The 13,204-nt window shown below is 38.2% G+C and overlaps 1 protein-coding gene across 3 annotated transcripts in view; it reads left to right on the top strand.

Annotated features, from left to right (window-relative positions):
• The window catches only part of ECT2 (epithelial cell transforming 2), a 73,576-nt gene that overhangs the window by 35,794 nt on the left and 24,578 nt on the right, over positions 1-13,204 (top strand). For all 3 annotated transcript variants that reach the window (XM_023213438.2, XM_023213437.1, XM_023213439.1), the window contains one exon: positions 1,168-1,249. In XM_023213438.2, coding sequence (XP_023069206.1) covers positions 1,168-1,249 — 82 coding nt within the window. The remainder of the gene's footprint in view (positions 1-1,167; positions 1,250-13,204) is intronic.

The following is a 13,204-nucleotide window of genomic DNA, read 5'->3' as shown; positions in this document are numbered from 1 at the left end:
TGCCTGTGGTAAAAAATGTGTATATATATTCTGTTATATTTAGCTGGCTAAAGACAGTATCCGTTTTTATTTTATTCTTACGTATGAAAACAAAATTATAGCCTGTAATTCCAGCACTTTGGAAGACTGAGGGTAAACCCGGGAGTTGGAGACCAGCCTGGGCAACATACAGGGACCCAGTCTCTAAAAATAATTAAAAAAAAAAAAAGTAGGATAACTAAATTATAAACAGGAAAAAGTCTATAGTAAAATATTTAATTCCTAAGCTAAATCTACACTAATATTTACAGCAGACAAGGAGGCAAATTTTGTGACTGTTTAATCTGTTATTTTCTGTAAAAATCTTGGTTAGTATGTGAATTATAGTACTAACTAAAAATTTGACCTTTTTTTTTGTTTTTTAGAGTTATATAGTTGAGAATTACTGGCTTATAAAAAGATTTGTCCACTATTTAAAACTATTCTGATTTACAAATTATAAGGAGAATATATGAACAAATTTCAGGTTTCCAAAACATTGTGGTTTTCTTCTAATTTGCATATCTTCATTATTGTTAAGTACTTGTAGAAATTCATAAATGTTATAAATAAAATGATTTCTAGGCTTTATTACTATTATTCCACGTGAGAGATTAGGTGGACAGTGGTACTAGGTTAAACCTAGATTTGATAAGAATATGCCAAGGATGGCACAGGGAACACAAATAAACAACCTGGATTAGAAGAGTCAGTGTGTTAAGTATAAATCTCTAAGGTAACAAAATCTGTGCTTAAAGATAGCAGGTGCTCTCTGTGATGTAGCCATGGGCCCCAGTATGAAACACAAAATACATTTTGATTTCTGAGCTTATTGAGGATCATGTGTTTTCATTTAGCACTATGGAGAAAGTTTGAAGACTTTAGGAGTCCCCAAGTATTACTTGAAGGGATTGGAACAGCAGTGTAAGAAAATCAGGATTACATATTCTGAAAATTTAGTCTGTAAAAATGGAAACCTTAACAGATGTGTAATAAGAGAGCTTTTTAGGGAACAGTGCTTAAAACTTTTTTAAAGTAAAGATTGAATATTATCTTTAAAAATTAGCTATATCAAGATGGACAGCAGTTTAGTCTTAGATGAGAAATCACTGAATTTTTTATGCATGGAAAAACATTGTGTTATTACAGATCTTAAGAAGCATACAGCTGATGAAAATCCAGACAAAAGCACTTTAGAAAAAGCTATTGGATCACTAAAGGAAGTAATGATGTAAGTGCATTATTTTCAATTTTTGATCGTGCCTTAGATTTCGAATGGAATTGATAGAAAACTAGAATCATAAATAGGAAAATATCAATGAAATGTCTAAATTATTTTTCTAATAGTGTAGTTACACATTAAAATGAAGTGTTTTAAGAATACATTCATTAATCAAAACATTTATTTCTGAAGGTATTAAACTATTGTGCACAGAGAATAATAGTTTAGAAACTTGAAAATGTTACAAATTCCCTAATAGACATTTTCTTCATATAACTCTAGTCATAGCTTGTTTCTGTCTTCATATTAATGTGGATTGCCCAAATGTAACTTGAGAATGTGACCACAGTGAAATTAAAAGGTTTATAATACTTTTTCACATTAATTTTTAAACTTTTTGTTTTCTACCTAGAGTTCTGTGGAATTGAGTTGGCAGGATTGGTTGGAAATATATTAAAAGTATAAATTCAATGAAATTGATCTGGGGAGTTTGATCATAAACTTAGGCTGCTTACTGTAGGTCTAATTTGGAAACAGGACTGATCAGAAATATTAGGAGCAGAGTGGAAAACTCTCTTGCCATTGGCTGTTTCTGTTTCGCCTCAGAGAAGGTACTTTAAGTGGAGTTTACATATCAGTGTATTTAATAGATTTAATTAATTTCTGAGATTCCAGGGTGCTTCTATATGAGAGTTTCTTAAAAGGCTTCCAGAAGGGCTCTTAAGGAGAAACTTCACTAGCTCTAGAGAAGGGATTCAGCGGAGACCTGTCTTTCATTCTCTTATTTGAGACAATAATGCTCAAATTAGTTATTACCAGCTTTTGTTGTTGCTGAAAGGGTTATGTAAACAGGTGTCCCGAGGCTCCCTCAGATACCAAAATCTGCAGGTGCTCAAGTCCCCTACAATCAGCATCTGCAGATATGGAGGGCCAAGTGTATATACTTTTTTTGTTTTGTTTTCTTTTTTGCTTATGTATTTTGTACGTTTACCAGCCAGCCATCATGCTTTTGATTTTTTTTCCCCTGGGACCAGGATAACGGTATTGAGACTATTATGATGACAATTCTCTGTAATTTTTCAACACCTTATGGTTTAAAATACTCTGACACACATCATTTACCTTGATCTTTTCAACATGAAGTAGGCAGTCATTGTTTTCATATTTTTATAAAAGAAACTGAGATGTTGTTACCTGCTCAATTTATCTGTTTGGAGTGTAGAATACTCTACAAGTGGCTATGCTATTTGTTATTTATGTATAATATATTTTGGTAAGCAAAGATTATAAAATAAGTAACGAAAAGTAGCAAATGATTAGTCATTTGACCTGTTGCCTTCTTTAGAATAGTGTCAAGCTGGCTGCTGGAGGGATAATGGGCTGAATCAGTAAGACATTATTTAAGTTTCTTGAGAACTTCTATTTTTAGTATATCCTTACCCTAAGTGCTTTTCTCATAGATTTTCAATAAATGTTACATTATAGGAGCTAATATTTTAATGTCGAATTGTGATGCTGATTTAGAAGCCTTATAGAAATTTACCAGATCTAAATTCTCAAGATTCTTGAACATTTAGCCTAGAGATTTAATGCTTATTATGGTTGATTAAAACCACCGTAACCTGTCAGATGCAGGAAATAATGACACAGCACCAATTCACTAGTCCTTGCCATTTAAGCAAACTAAAAAAACCTCCTAAAATTGGATTCTAGCAACATCAGTTATACATGCTTAGATTTTCAATATTAATTTGTTCTAGATATATGTTTTTAGTTACTTCAAATATGGCTTTTTTCTTTTTTTTTTTTTTTTTTCTGAGACGGAGTCTTGCTCTGTCGCCCGGGCTGGAGTGCAGTGGCCGGATCTCAGCTCACTGCAAGCTCCGCCTCCCGGGTTTACGCCATTCTCCTGCCTCAGCCTCCGGAGTAGCTGGGACTACAGGCGCCCGCCACCTCGCCCGGCTAGTTTTTTGTATTTTTAGTAGAGACGGGGTTTCACCGTGTTAGCCAGGATGGTCTCGATCTCCTGACCTTGTGATCCGCCCGTCTCGGCCTCCCAAAGTGCTGGGATTACAGGCTTGAGCCACCGCGCCCGGCCGGCTTTTTTCTTAAACTACGCATATTTAAAATATAGTTTGATTAATTTCAGCACACATATGCTCCCATGAAACTGTCACTATAATCAAGATGAGGAACATTTCCATCACCCCCAACATTTACTCATGTGCCTTGGTAATCTCTTTTTCTGGCCCATCCTGTTTTACCCTTCCTAAGGCAACCGTCTATCACGAATTTAGGAATGCCCCAAATACGGCGGGTTAGGTTGCAGACCGTGACAATAAAGGAAATATCCCAGTAAAGCAAGTCGTGTTAATTTTTTCATTTCTCAGGGCATATAAAAGTTATGTTTACACTATACTATAGCCTGTGAATTGTGCAGTAGCATTATGTTTAAAAATTAATGTACATACCTTAATGAAAAATTATTGTTAAAAATGCCAACAGGCAGGGCGCGGTGGCTCACGCCTGTAATCCCAACACTTTGGGAGGCTGAGGCGGGTGGATCATGAGGTCAGGAGTTCGAGACCAGCCTGGCCAAGACGGTGAAATCTTGTCTCTACTAAAAATACAAAAATTAGCCAGGCGCGGTGGTGGGTGTCTGTAATCCCAGCTGTTTGGGAGGCTGAGGCAGGAGAATCGCTTGAACCCAGGAGGTGGTGGTTGCAGTGAGCTGAGATTGCGCCATTGCACTCTAGCCTGGATGACAGAGCAAGACTCTATCTCAAAAAAAAAAAGAAAAAAGAAAATGCTAACAATTATCTGAGCCTTCAGGAAGTTATAGTCTTTTTGCTAGTGGGGGATCTTGCCTTGATGTTGATGACTGCTTACCAGGGTGGTGGTTGCTGAAGGCTGGGATGGCTGTGGTAATTGTTTCTCTCTCTCTCTCTTTTTTGTTTTTGTTTTTGTTTTTGAGACAGGGTCTCACTCTGGTCGCCCAGGCTGGAATGCAGTGGCACAGTCTCAACTCACTGCAGCCTCCACCTCCTCCCACCTCAGCCTCTTGAGTAGCCGGGATTATAGGTGTGCACCACCACACCCAGCTAATTTTTATGTTTTTTTGTAGAGATGGGGTTTTGCCATGTAGCCCAGGCTGGTCACAGACTCCTGAACTCAAACTATCTGCTCACCTCAACCTCCCAAAGTATTGGGATTACAGGCATGATCCACCACACCTGGCTGGCACTTTCTTAAAATAAGACAGCAGTGAAGTTGGCCATATCAATTGACTTTTCCTTTCGTGAACGATTTCTCTGTAGCATGCAGTGCTGTTGCACAGAATTTAACCCATATTAAACTGCAAAGTTGGAGTCAGTTCTCTTAGATTTTGACACCATGTTATCAACTAAGTAGTATTCTAAATCCTTTCTTGTCATTTCAACAATGTTCACAGGATCTTCACCAGGAGTAGATTCCATCTCAAGAAACCACTTTCTTTGCTTATATGTAAGAAGCAGCTCTTTTATCTGTTCAGATTTGTTTATGAGATTGCAGCAATTCAGTCCCATCTTTAGCCTTTACTTCTAATTGTAGTCCCCTTGCTATTTCTGCCACATCTGCAATTCCTTCTGCAACTGAAATCTTGAACCCCTCAAAGTCATCCATAAGGATTGGAATCAACTTCTTCCAAACTATTAATGTCGATATTTTGGCCTCTCACTATTGACAAATGTTCTTTTTTTTTTTCTTTCGTTTTTATTTGTACCTCCTTCTTGGCTGAGCTCTGACTTTTGGTTTTGTCTCCCTCACCTCTCTGCTGCTGACCACTGCAGGCTCTCTGAACCTTGACAGTTACTTCCCTTGAGGTCTCTACGCATGCCTCCTGTCTCTCACGCTCAGTTTTACCTGCCCGACATAAGGTCTTAAATGGCAACCCAGATGGCGAATGCTTTCCAGTAGGTTTTCTTTTTCTTTCTTTTTGGTTTTTTTCTCAGTTCAAGTTTAATAGAAACTGCAAAACATCAATTGGCTTATGCCCTCTAATGATAACAGCATGCAAACCAGTGGCCTGCCCCACAACACAGCTCACGCCATTCCTACCAAGGGAAGAAATGCCGGCCTCTGTAACCCCTGTAGGAAAGGCCTGCTTTGTAACACACCACATCTCAGCTGAATCTAAAGTCTAGTGTTTTACTTATGAAAAGAAAATAGAAGAGAGGTTTTGTTGTGGCTCTCCACTGCAGCCTGCACTAAAATGTCCCAGTGCTCAATTCTACTTGGAAAAATATTCTTTGCTCATTTGGATATCATCCAGTAGGTTTTCAATTGACTTAGTGATTCTTGTGACTCTTCTGATGGATCTGTTCTATCTGTGGCAGCTATAGCCTTATGAAATGTGTTTCTTAAGACTTGAAAATTGAAATTACTCCTTGATTCATGGGCTGCAGAATTGGATGTTGAGCTGACAGGCATGAAAACAAAATCTCCTTGTACATCTCCATCAGAGCTCTTGGATGACTAGGTATATTGTCAATAAGCAGTAATCTTTTGAAAGGAATATTTTTCTGAGCAGTAGGTCTCAAGAGTGGGCTTAAAAGATTTAGTAGGGCAGGGTGCAGTGGCTCATGCCAGTAATCCTAGCACTTTAGGAGGCCAAGGTGGGCAGATCATTTGAGGCCAGGAGTTTTAGACCAGCCTGACCAACATGGCAAAACGCCGTCTGTACTAAAAGTACAAAAATTAGCTGGGTGTGATGTTGCACGCCTGTAATCCCAGCTACTCAGTGGCTGACGTACGAGAATTGCTTGAATCCAGTAGCTGGATGTTGTCGTGAACCGATTGTGCCACTGCACTCCAGCCTGGATGACAGAACAAGACTCTTGTCTCAAAAAGAAAGAAAAGACAATTTAGTAAACTATGGTGATGTGCTGTCATCCATGCTTTGTTGTTTCATTTATAGAGCACAGACAGTCAATTTAGCATAATTCACAGGGCCCTAGTATTTTCAGAATGGTCAATGATCATTGGCTTCAACATAGTCAGTCACCAGCTGCATTAGCCCCTAACAAAAGAGTCAGCCTGTCCTGTGAAGCTCTGAAACCAGGCATTGACTTCTCTCTAGCTGTGAAAGTCCTAGAAAGCACCTTCTACTGGAAGGCTGTTTTGTCTACACTGAAAATCTGTTGTTTAGTATAGCCACCTTCAATTATCTTAGCTAGATTTTCTGGATAACTTTCTGTAGCTTCTCCATTAGCACTTGCTGCTTCACCTTGTACTTTTATGTTACAGAAATAGCTTCTTAAACTTCCATGAACCAACTCTGCTAACTTCAAACTTTTCTTCTGCAACTTTCTTACCTCCCACAGCTTTTGCAGAATTGAAGAGAGTTAAAAACTTGTTCTGAATTAGATAGGGGCTTGTTCTGGATTGTTAAGGCTGGTCTAGTCTTCTGTCTGGACCACTCAAACATTCTCCATATCAGTAATAAGGTTGTTTTACTTATTACTCATGTCACTGGAGTAACACTTTTCATTTTTCTTCAAGAACTTTTCTTTTGCATTCACAGTTTGGCTGTTTGGTGCAAGAGGCTTAGCTTTAGGACTATGTCTGTTTTCATCTTGCCTCTCTTACTAAACTCAACCATTTCTAGCTTTTGATTTGAAGTGAGAAATGTGTGACTCCTCCTTTCACTTAAATAGTTAGAGGACATTTTGTAGGGTTGGTTATTACTTTCAATATTGTTGTATCTCAGGGAATGGAGAAGCAAGAGGAGAGAGAGGTGGGGGGAATGGCTAGTTGGTGGAGCACTCAGAACATACACACATTTATCAGTTAGGTTTGATGTCTCATGGGCATTGTTTGTGGTGTCCCAAAACAATTACAATAGTAACATCAAAGATCACTGATCACAGCTCACTGTAACAGATAAAAAAATAATGAGAAAGTTTGAAATATTGAGAGAAGTAGCAACATGTGATAGAGACATGAAGTAAGCACGTACTGTTAGAAAAATGACATGATAGACCTACTTGACACAGGGTTGCTTACAAACGTTCAATCTGTGAAACAACAACAACAGCAACAACAAAGAAAAAACACTGTGAAGCACAATAAAGTAAAGCACAATAAAGTGAGGTATGCCTATATGCACTTTCTGTGATTTGATATACATGGAATATTTTGTCTGGCCTTTTTTTTTTTACTCAGCATAATTACTTTGAGTTTAGTCCTTATTGTTGCTTATTTCAATAGTTAATTTACTTTTATTTTCCATTGTATGACTATATCACAATTCATCCATTTTCGTGTTGTTTCCAATACTTGGCTATTTCAAGTAAAGCTGCTGTGAACATTTGTGAACAAGTTTGTATAGACATGTGCCTTCATTTCTCTTGAATAAATTCCTAGGAATAGGAATGGCAGGTCAGATAGTAGGTTTTTTCTTTTTTTGTGGAGGGGGTGGTATCTCATTCTGTGACCCAAGCTTGAATATGGTGGTATAATGTTGGCTCACTACAACCTCCACCTCCCAGGCTCAAGTGATCATCCCACCTCAGCCTTTTGAGTAGCTGGGACTACAGGTGCAGTGGTACCATACCTGGCTACTTTTTTCTATTTTTTGTGGAGACAGGGTTTCACTGTGTTGTCCAGGCTGGTCTCAGACTCCTGGAGTCAAGCACTCTGCCTGCCTTGGCCTCCCAAAGTGCAGGAATTACAGGTGGAACTACTGCACCCAGCAAGATGTATGCATTTCTAAGAAACTGCTGAACTGTTGGCAAGATGGTTGTATTATTTTGCATTCCCACCAACAGTGTGTGGTGTTCCAGAGTTTCCACGTCCTTACCAACAATTGGTATGGTCAGTGATTTCATTTTTTATTTATTTATTTTTGAGACGGAGTCTCTGTCGCCAGGCTACAGTACAGTGGTGCGATCTCGGCTAACTACAACCTCCGACTCCCTGGTTCAAGTGATTCTCCTGACTCAGCCTCCAAGTAGCTGGGATTACAGGCACATGCCACCACTCCCAGCTCATTTTTGTATTTTTAGTAGAGATGGGGTTTCACCATGTTAGCCAAGATGGTCTCGATCTCCTGACCTCATAATCTGCCTGCCTCGGCCTGTGATGGGATTACAGACATGAGCCACTGCTCCCGGCCTATTTTTTACTTTTTTTACTCTTACTTTTTGAGATGGAGTCTTACTCTTTTGCCGAGGCTGGAGTGCAGTGGTACAATCTCTGCTCACTGCAACCTCCCCCTCCCAGGTTCAAGCAATTCTCCTGCCACAGCCTCCCGAGTAGTTGGGATTATAGGCACCCGCCACCATGTTCAGCTTAGAATTTTTAGTAGAGATAGAGTTTCACCATGTTGGCCAGTCTGGTCTCGAACTCCTGACCTCAATCTGTCCACCCTCCTCAGCCTTCCAAAGTGCTGGGATTACAGGTGTAAGCCACCACACCTGGCCTGGCCAGTCATTTTAATTTGTGACATTCTAATAGATGTTTGGTTGTCTTTCCTGGTGGTTTTGATTTGCATTTTCATGACAAATGATGTTAAATGTCTTTTCTTGTGATTGTTTGCTGTCATATTACTTTCTTTGGTGATATGCCTGTTCAAATCTTTTGTCTCCTTGAAAAAAAATTGTGGTTGTTTTTTTGTAATTGAATTTTGAGAGTTCTTTATATATTTGAGTTAAAAGGCTTTAAAAAAAAAAAGATACATGATTTGCAAATATTTTCTCCTAGTTTCTGGCTTGCTTTTTTCTTTTTACAATTTCTTGAAAAAATAAGAGTTCTAGATTTTTAAGTCTAATTTAGCAAATTTTATTTTAGTGGATTGTGCTTTTATAGTTTTATCTAAGAAATATTTGCCTAACCCAAGGTCACAAGGATTTTTTTCTTATTTTCTTTAAGAATGTTTGTGGGATTAGTCTTTACGTAAAACTCATTTAGGTCTATGATCCATTTTGAGTTAATTTTTGTACATGGCGCATGGTATAGATTGAAGTTCATTTTTTAAAATATGGAAATCTATTCTAGCAGTGTTTGTTGCAAAGAGTATCCTTTCTCCACTGAATTGTTTTTGTACCATTGCTGAAAGTCAGCTGACCATAAATGTAAGGGTTTATTTCTTTACTCTCAGTTCGGTTTCATTGATCTGTATGTCTGTGCTTATTCCAGTATCACACTGCCTTGATTACTGTACTTTAAGTTTTGAAATTGGGAAGTATGTGTCTTCCAACTTTGTTCTTTTTCAGAATTGGTTTCGCTATTCTGAGTTCCATAAATTTGTCATGTAGCTTTTAGGAGCATCTTGTCAGTTTCCGAAAAACAACAACAACAAAAAACTGTGGGGAATGTGTATAGGAATTTTATTGAATTTGTACATCAATTTGAGGAGTATTATCTTAGCAATATTATTATTTTTTGAAACGGAGTCTCGCTGTCGGCCAGGTTGGAGTACAGTGGCACGGTCTCGGCTCACTGCAATCTCCACCTCCCGGGTTCAAGTGATTCCCCAGCATCAGCCTCCCGAGTAGCTGGGACTACAGGTGTGCACCATCACGCCTGGCTAATTTTTTGTGTTTTTAGTAGAGATGAGGTTTTATCTTGTTGGCCAGGCTGGTCTCGAACTCCTGACCTCGGGTGATCCACCACCTTGGCCTCTCAGAGTTCTTCGATTACAGGCATGAGCTACCGCACTTGGCCTATGTTAGCAATATTAAATCTTCTGATTTATGAATATTTCCATTTATTTACTTTTAATTTCTTTCAACTGTATTTTGTGGTTTTCAGAGGATAAGCTTTGTGGGTTTCTTGTTAAACTTATTCTTAAGTATTTTATTCTTTTTGATGCTATTGTAATACAAAAATTAGCCAGCCATGGTGGTGTGGTGTGTGCCTGTAGTCCCAGCTACTCAGAGGCTGAGGCAGGAGAATTGCTTGAACCAGGAGGTGGAGGTTGCAGTGAGCCACGATTGCACCACTGCACTCCAGCCTGGGTGACAAAGTGAGATGCTATTAAACAAACAAAAAAAAAATCTTTCAAAATTGTCAAAATACATTTTTGCTTGGAATTAGTAGTTAGACAGTTTTATGTTTATTGCTGCTAACTGTTTTAAAGTCATGGAGCTTTAAATCCAGCCTAAAATGAAATGATCTTCATGTAATTCTTTGATATGTGAGATTAAATTAATATTATTGATTTAATAAAAACAGCTGTATCTTCTGAGTTCTATACAACATACCCATGTATTTCACTTTAGGTTCTTACTTAGGTAAATATCTGATATTAACAGGTTATAATTCTGATTAGTAAAAAGTAACTTAAAATAATGACTAGCTCTAATACCTCAATTTTCATAATGAATCTAGGCATAATTGCTAAAAAATTGATGTAACTGTAAATGGGATAAACATTTATAACTAAACTTTGCAAGTAATTTGAAATCTTTAAGTTATGTTACATTAAATTAAGTAATAGAGAGCTCATTAAATGCCTGAGTCATATCCAAATAAGAGAAAAATGAAAACAAATTGCTGAATATAAATCGGCTGGTTCTTGGATTCTTAAATTTTATAAAAACACTAAATATACTTAGATCTATTAATACACATAACATTATAAGAGGACAATGCGTTTTTTTAATTAAAAAATAATGATTTTGTCAAATTCACAGGTTATTTAAAGTTTTTTTCAAAATTTAAGAAGAAAATTAAAATTGGAGGAAAAACCAGTGTGGGGGAGGGAGAGAGAGAGAGAGAGGGAGAGATACAAAGATAGTTATGAATATAAAGATGTATTTTTAGCTAAATAATAATTTTAAAATGTCTGTGATAAATTTTTGTTCTAAGGCAAAATGGTTGTTCCAATATCAAAAACGAAAAATTATAGGACTAAGACTAGGTGTTTGAGAAAATGATAAAGGATCTAAACAAGTCACAGAGGGTTTATGAAGGCTGGGCTTTATAAAGGAAGATTTATGTGTGATCAGGTTGACGGTTGGAAAGGATTTCTTTGTAAGTTTTTTCTAAAAATTAAACATTGGTGTCAGGAGTGCACTGATTGATTTAGGACCAAAGTCTGAATCTCTATGTTTAAAACAATGAGTTTTACTTGAAGTATTGATCAGCTTTTAATAAAATTGCAGTAGGTTTTAATTTTTAATTCCAGAATCTGTTTATCAGCCATCTTCTAAACTGCGGGCATTTTCTGTTTTGTCCTACATTTCTTCCTGGTATCTATTTAATTTCCCCATTTCAGGTTAAAAATGCTGTCTTCTTTATTTAAAATGATTATTTTAATTAATTAATTCATTTATTTATTGGAGGTAGTCTCACCCAGTCACCCAGGCTATAGTGCATTGGTGTGATCTCAGCTCACTGAAACCTCTGCCTCCCGGGTTCCAGGGATTCTCCTGCCTCAGCCTCCTGAGTAGCTGGGATTACATGCGCACGCCACCATGCCCTGCTAATTTTTGTATTTTTAGTAGATACGGGGTTTCGCTTTGTTAGGTGATCCTCTCACCTCGGCCTGCCACCGTGCTGGAATTGGAGGCATGAGCCATCACACCCAGCCTTATTTCTTAAGGTAGCATTTTCCTTTTGAAATTTCTCAGATTCAAGTATCAGGTTCAACTTGTGTGTGTGTGTTTGAGTGACAGGGTCCCACTGTCACAGGCTGGAGTGCAGTGGCACAATCTTGACTCACTGCAACCTCCACTTCCCAGGCTGAAGCGATTCTCCTACCTCAGCCTCCCGAGTAGGTGGGACTACAGGTGTGCACCACCATGCCTGGCTAATTTTTTGTATTTATTTTTAGAGATATGCTTTTGCCATTTTGCCTAAGCTGGTCTCAAACTCCAGGGTTCAAGCAATCCACCCACCTAGGTCTCCCAAAGTGCTGGGATTACAAACATGAGCCACCATGCCCAGCTGGAGGTTCAACTTCTGCTGTGTCTCATAGCACATGATTTTCAGGTCATACATTGCTACCTTTTGCTTTTTCACCTTTTGAGAAGGCATAGGTTGATAACTCTTTGCTTCAGCTTTTTTCTATAAGCTTTTATAACTGTTTTCTGTGTTTGTAACTCTGCTGTTATATCCTGACACTAAAATGTTCATCTTGAAGGCCTTGATCCTTTACTTGTGGCTTTTCGTGATGTGTCTGAATTGTTAACAGTTATTGTGTAACGTTGTTCCTTTGTCTAATTAAATTCAAGTGCTCTTTTCATCTGGCTCAACTTCCAGGTTATCTAAATGAGCTTCCCCCAAGAAAGAACAATCATACTGCAGAAAGTTTTTCTTTGCCTTTTTGATAACTGGCCTAAGAAACAGATTTTATGTTTTATCAAGAAAATGTCGGCCGGGTGCGGTGGCTCAAGCCTGTAATCCCAGCACTTTGGGAGGCCGAGACGGGTGGATCACGAGGTCAGGAGATCGAGACCATCCTGGCTAACATGGTGAAACCCTGTCTCTACTAAAAAATACAAAAAACCAGCCGGGCGAGGTGGCGGGCGCCTGTAGTCCCAGCTACTCGGGAGGCTGAGGCAGGAAAATGGCGTAAACCCGCGAGGCGGAGCTTGCAGTGAGCTGAGATCAGCTGAGATCCGGCCACTGCACTCCAGCCCAGGCAACATAGCGAGACTCCGTCTCAAGAAAAAAGAGAATGTCCTGTGTTACCTTTATTAGGTTTTTGATTACTTAAAATAAAACCCATATGCATAATATACAAAAGAAACAACAGAGATTTTAAAAAGTTAAGGTTTTTTTTTTTTTTTTTAAATCGGTGTAGCTCTGTATTCCTTTTAAAGCCTTTTGATTATCAGTCTGGTTACATAAATGACTATTATTTCACAAGTAACCTGTGATCCTGTTTTGATCAAATGTCTTGAAACTTTCAACCTCTTCGACAGACTTCCCCAAAATCAAATTCTAGTTTTAGTCTTTTTTACCTAAACTTAACTG

This window comes from Piliocolobus tephrosceles, chromosome 2, assembly GCF_002776525.5.
Source record: "Piliocolobus tephrosceles isolate RC106 chromosome 2, ASM277652v3, whole genome shotgun sequence".
Lineage (NCBI taxonomy): Eukaryota > Metazoa > Chordata > Mammalia > Primates > Cercopithecidae > Piliocolobus > Piliocolobus tephrosceles.
This window is presented reverse-complemented; position numbering and strand designations above follow the sequence as displayed.